The sequence below is a fragment of the Cyclopterus lumpus genome, chromosome 25 (genome assembly GCF_009769545.1).
Source record: "Cyclopterus lumpus isolate fCycLum1 chromosome 25, fCycLum1.pri, whole genome shotgun sequence".
Classification (NCBI taxonomy): domain Eukaryota; kingdom Metazoa; phylum Chordata; class Actinopteri; order Perciformes; family Cyclopteridae; genus Cyclopterus; species Cyclopterus lumpus.
The window spans coordinates 7280066-7285065 of NC_046990.1; the positions used below are offsets into that span (position 1 = coordinate 7280066).

General features: G+C 43.3%; 1 protein-coding gene across 6 annotated transcripts in view; it reads left to right on the forward strand.

The window, feature by feature from the left end:
- The window catches only part of cep192 (centrosomal protein 192), a 27672-nt gene that overhangs the window by 16078 nt on the left and 6594 nt on the right, over nucleotides 1–5000 (forward strand). For all 6 annotated transcript variants that reach the window (XM_034528734.1, XM_034528733.1, XM_034528738.1 and 3 more), the window contains 11 exons: nucleotides 1–78; nucleotides 256–453; nucleotides 825–915; nucleotides 1775–1954; nucleotides 2098–2358; nucleotides 2502–2623; nucleotides 3131–3240; nucleotides 3604–3766; nucleotides 4231–4321; nucleotides 4473–4551; nucleotides 4702–4825. In XM_034528734.1, coding sequence (XP_034384625.1) covers nucleotides 1–78; nucleotides 256–453; nucleotides 825–915; nucleotides 1775–1954; nucleotides 2098–2358; nucleotides 2502–2623; nucleotides 3131–3240; nucleotides 3604–3766; nucleotides 4231–4321; nucleotides 4473–4551; nucleotides 4702–4825 — 1497 coding nt within the window. The remainder of the gene's footprint in view (nucleotides 79–255; nucleotides 454–824; nucleotides 916–1774; nucleotides 1955–2097; nucleotides 2359–2501; nucleotides 2624–3130; nucleotides 3241–3603; nucleotides 3767–4230; nucleotides 4322–4472; nucleotides 4552–4701; nucleotides 4826–5000) is intronic.

The following is a 5000-nucleotide window of genomic DNA, read 5'->3' on the forward strand; positions in this document are numbered from 1 at the left end:
GCTGTCTCTGAGAATGGGAGAGGAGCAAAGCATCGTGGTGTCCTTCAAAGCACAGGGAAGCAGGAAATGTCGAGAAAGGTATACAAACATGTATTGCTATTGAAGTAACCAACAGCGTAAAAGGTCACTGTGACCACAACATGTCAATTGAATGCACTTTGTGTTGTTGGATGAATTGTTCATAGGCATCCGTCTTCGCTTATTCCCTCAAAGCATGTCGACTCGCTAACTGGGTTTGACTCTGTTGTGTTGCAGCCTGCTCACCATCTTGGTGCTGCCATCAGGTCCTCAGTATGAGGTAACCCTGAGAGGAGAAGTTGTCCCAGAGGACTCTGGGAAACCTGCCATCCCCACTGCTGCCATCTTTGGTCCCGGCGTTGCCAATGACGTTCCACCAATTCTCTCCAACAAACAGTTCGTAGCCTGGGGAGGGGTCACTCTGGGACGAGCTGTGTAAGCAACTTTTTAGTTCCTCATTAATTTTAATCCTTTTACTTGGTTGCACAAAATAAAATATATATTTTCGTGATCAATTATTCATTGGAAAGTAATCAATGAATAAAAACTCAGGGCCCAGTGGACATTCTTATTCTATTAAGGGTTGTATAATGTTATTCATGAGAAGGGACAGAGGCTCTCTACAGGGAGAGTTATTTCTCAGATGCTATTTCAACATAATGCACAATTTACAGACGGCAGTAACAAGGCTCAATCCCCCGTAGAATGGATGCCTTCTTTAACGGTTTAACTAGATGCAGGTTTGACTTGAATAGAGGACCTTTTTATATAATGACGCATAACCAACCGTCTCCATTGTATTCCAGCCAACAGAAGCTGGTTCTAAGGAACAACTCAACCAACGCCACCCAGCAGCTGCGGTTGCTTATTCGTGGGCAAGACCAGGACTGTTTTCAGGTCCGTTGTAATATTTGCACGTCTCAAAAACATTTCATCTCTTTTCTTTTTTGATAAGAGCATTCTCACAAAGGTTTTTTTGCGTGTGTGTTTTGACTCCCTGCCAGGAGTCGCATGCAGAGTTTAGTTTTATTTATTTATTTAATCAAGATTTTCTTTGTTCAACCGACTGGACTGCACAGAAACGTGGAGCTAAAACCAGATAAAGATGTCCGAGGTGGATGCATTCATGTGTTATTAAAGGAGTACTGCACCGAATAGCATTGCATTCCTATAACATTGTTGGATTCATAATGGACCGTTTTAAATAATCTAGCCGAACCATAGACGATGTCTGTCTTTATTCTGTGCATTCATCTTCTTTGAGCCTCGGTCACAGATGAAGAGTGGTCTACAGAGGTCTGCCCCACTTTTCATTTTCCAACTTGTAGTCTTCGAAATCAACCAAAGATGGAAACGCAGCTGACTGCTCACTGACGCCAATGCTTCATGTCTTAAAGATGCATTCTCTTTACTGACCACCAGGGGGCGACTCCTCTGGTTGTATCGAAGTCTATATAAATGACTCTACTTCTCTCTTGATTTATTCCCTCAATAAACATTGTAAACATTAGTTTATGGTCTCAATCTCTAGTTTCAAGTCTTCTTCAATACAGCGTGATGTTCATTTAGTAAATTATGCTCCATTTAGTCAAACAGACTATAAAGCAGGGTATGCTTTAGGGCATACCATGTCCTAAAGGATACCCCTTTATGTATGTTGTCTAACCCTTTTGCAATTTAACAGAAATGAAATGAAACCATAATGAAGCATTTGTTGAAAATATCAAGCGTATCTAAACCTTTTCTTCTCCCTCAGCTCCAGAGCATGTTCAGTCTTGAAGAGCGTCTGACTCGACACGGGGAGCTGTCCATTCGTCCCAAAGAGGACGTGGCCGTCCACCTTCTCTTCGCTCCTACCAGGGTGGCATGCATGTTGGCCAAGCTGGAGATCAAACAGTCTGGAGTCCGGCCCTCTCAGCCCGGGGTCAAATTTACTGTGAGGATGGGGGGGGGGGCTCTCTAGCTTCTTTATCTTCAGTCGGCCATCTCTTTGCTTTACTCTCACTTCTGTATAGTCTGACTTTGTTTTCCTGCCTCGTGTTGTTGTGTTTTAAGTGGGCTCCTATGTTTCCCCTTCAGATTCCTCTATCGGGCTACGGCGGGACGAGCAACATCATCCTGGAGGACCAGAGGAAACAGGCAGACGGATACGTGGCGGCGCTGAGCGACATCGCCGTCGGCCGCGTCAGCAAAGTGTGCCTGTGCGTGAGGAACACCGGCTCCAGGGCGTCTTACATCAAAGCTGTGGCCTTCTCCGATGTGCAGACACGATCGGTCATGGAGCCCTCCGTCATCAGCCTGGCCCCCTCACAGTTTGTACTGAAGGAGAGGACACAAGAGGTAAGGGAATTATTATGATAATACAATCTTATATTGTGACTAAAGACGGCCCTTCATTTAGTCTTATAGTTGTTACTTTTTTCTTTAGTAAATCTCTTATGTGCCTTGTCCATGTTACTAATTCAGTTTGTGTGTGTTTCCAGGTGATCACTGTGCTCGTGAAGTCCACCCAAAGGGAACAGGCCCTGTGTCAGTCGGCCAATGCACTGCTGGCCACTGTCTGTCTGTTTTGTGGAGATGAGGTCTCCAGGCAGCAGTATAGGAGGTGAGACCTTCCAACGCAATATGCTATTAGAGTTATAATGTGTTTTGGGAATTGGTAGTCATTTATAGCTGATAGGTATAGAAGACCAGTTCTAAAGAAAAGTTTAGAACAAAGCTCTGATTCAACCAAAATGTCCTTTTCATCACGACAGCACTGTTCTGTGCAGCAAAGGCAAGTTAAGTGGAGACACCACATGTATAAACATTGTTTTTGTATATGCTGGTCAATTTAGGGATTTTAGGCTGTTTAGCTTCCATAACATGAGTAGAAAGAATAAATCCACAATGTACATGTTTATTCTACTACTTTGTCGGATTGCGTCTGTAGATTTCTCCTAAATTCACCAAAAGTTTCCATATCCGCAAATGCCTCATTTGAGTATTTAAACTTTATATTTCAGAAATCTGTAAATTGAAATAATAGAAATCTTTAAAAGTGCTGATAATAGTTCATAACTCCCCCCGCCCAACTCTCCAATAACGGCGTGTTTTGCTTTCGTCTTTTCAGATTGCTTCAGAGCAAACCTGAGGCTATGCGGAAGGCTCTGTCTGAAAACAGTCTGCTGAAAAACATCAACTTCAATGAGAAGTTCCTGGGAGAGGAATACGTCACAGAGAGTAAGATGTCCAATATAATGCCAGTTAAAAGATATATATATATATATATATATATATATATATATATATATATATATATATATATATATATGTGTGTATGTCGTCTCTTCCAAAAAAAGAACAGCTGAGTCTGAAAACCTCCTCAGTATGACCTTTCAGTTAATACTAAAATGTCCTTTTTTATCTGCAAAGTTTTCACATTTTGATTAATTACTGAAAATGGATTTGTACCCTGCAGTCCGTTCTTCAAAGCTTCTCTATCTGATATGCTCTACACACTGAGGTTCATTATATATGAACAAGGAAGATACTGGAAATGCCAGTTTCCCCATTGCTCTCTCTAATTCCTCCCCTTCTCTGCAGCCTACGACCTGCCCCAACGGCCCAACGAAGCTCACATCTTCTACGGAAACATGAGCAAGGTCGTGGTGTCCTTGTTGGGAAGTACCAAGAGCAGCGGCTGCGAGCGGAGCGACCACACTGAGCTGCTGCTGCCCTCCTCCAGCCTGCGTTCAGAGACCGACGGGTACTGTCAGACTCCTAACGACACAACAGATGCATGTTGAAGTGCATTCCTCTAAGAGACACACGAAAAACCTCAGAAATGTCTCTGAATTTAAACATGGGGTGGGGCTGCTTTTAACAACTGTAAATGGGGATTTGGATACAGTTTCATTAAACTCTCACACAAACCATGCAGTATCATCCAAGTGTCATTTATCCAGTCGTATACGTGCTACTTCCCAAGCGCACATCTTCGCTAAAACCTTAGTTTATACAGTATAACGCTGTTTCTTTGCATAATCATTCTGTTTCATTTATGCTTCACATGCGGTAACCAAAGGGAGGAATTGATGAAGTGTTCCTTTTTTAATACGCACACTGATTATGTAAAAAGCAATATGTAGGACTGTACTTTTTATTATTATTTTTGTTTTAATTTTCATATAAGACGCAGTGTTCAGTTAAATGTTGTTGTGTAATTCCCAGCGGCTTGGCAAACGGCAATGTGTCTCTGGACGTGCTGCCGGTGAAAGGTCCCCAGGGTCCAGCTCTGAGAGTGGCAGAGCCCTCCTTAAAGGTACCACGAGCCCCCCTGCACTGGTTTCACTGTGTTGAGTAATGAGATGCCGTTTCTACCAGATGAGATGACAGCATTTGTTACACTGCATCTGACGTAAACAAAGAAAATCGTTTTCAATGCATGACGCTTGTTTCTTTTTTCCCTTCAGGCTTCAGAGCCAACGCACAGGCAGTCCGAGTCCTGGACCATCCACCCAGAACAACTTGTCCTCGCAGCTCCCACCATCAGTGAGTGGAATCTAGATTTCAGAAGCCTGTAATGTGCCATTCTACCACATCAGCTACAGACTGAGTATGGCTGGCAGTTACCCCCTGACCCTTCAGGGAATGACACGGCATCTGATATTTATTTTTTTGCTGCCGTTTTGTTTCTTTTAGACGGCACGGCCTCCACCAGTCAGGTTCAGATCCGGAACAATGCATCCAGAGAGCTGAGCTTTGATTTGTCCTGGCCCGCTCACTGCCTCACCATCACCCCTCAGCATGGAGTTATCGAGCCCCAGTAAGAACACGCGTGGTTTTATTTGCATATACCAAACTGTATAGGGGTTATCATACGCTAAATGTTGACAGTTTAATTTGAGGTGTATGTATGTACTGTGACAGTGCAGCCATTGTCATCATAGCTCCACTAAATGAAGGTCCAGTCCTGATGAGATCCTAATCCCATGAATCCA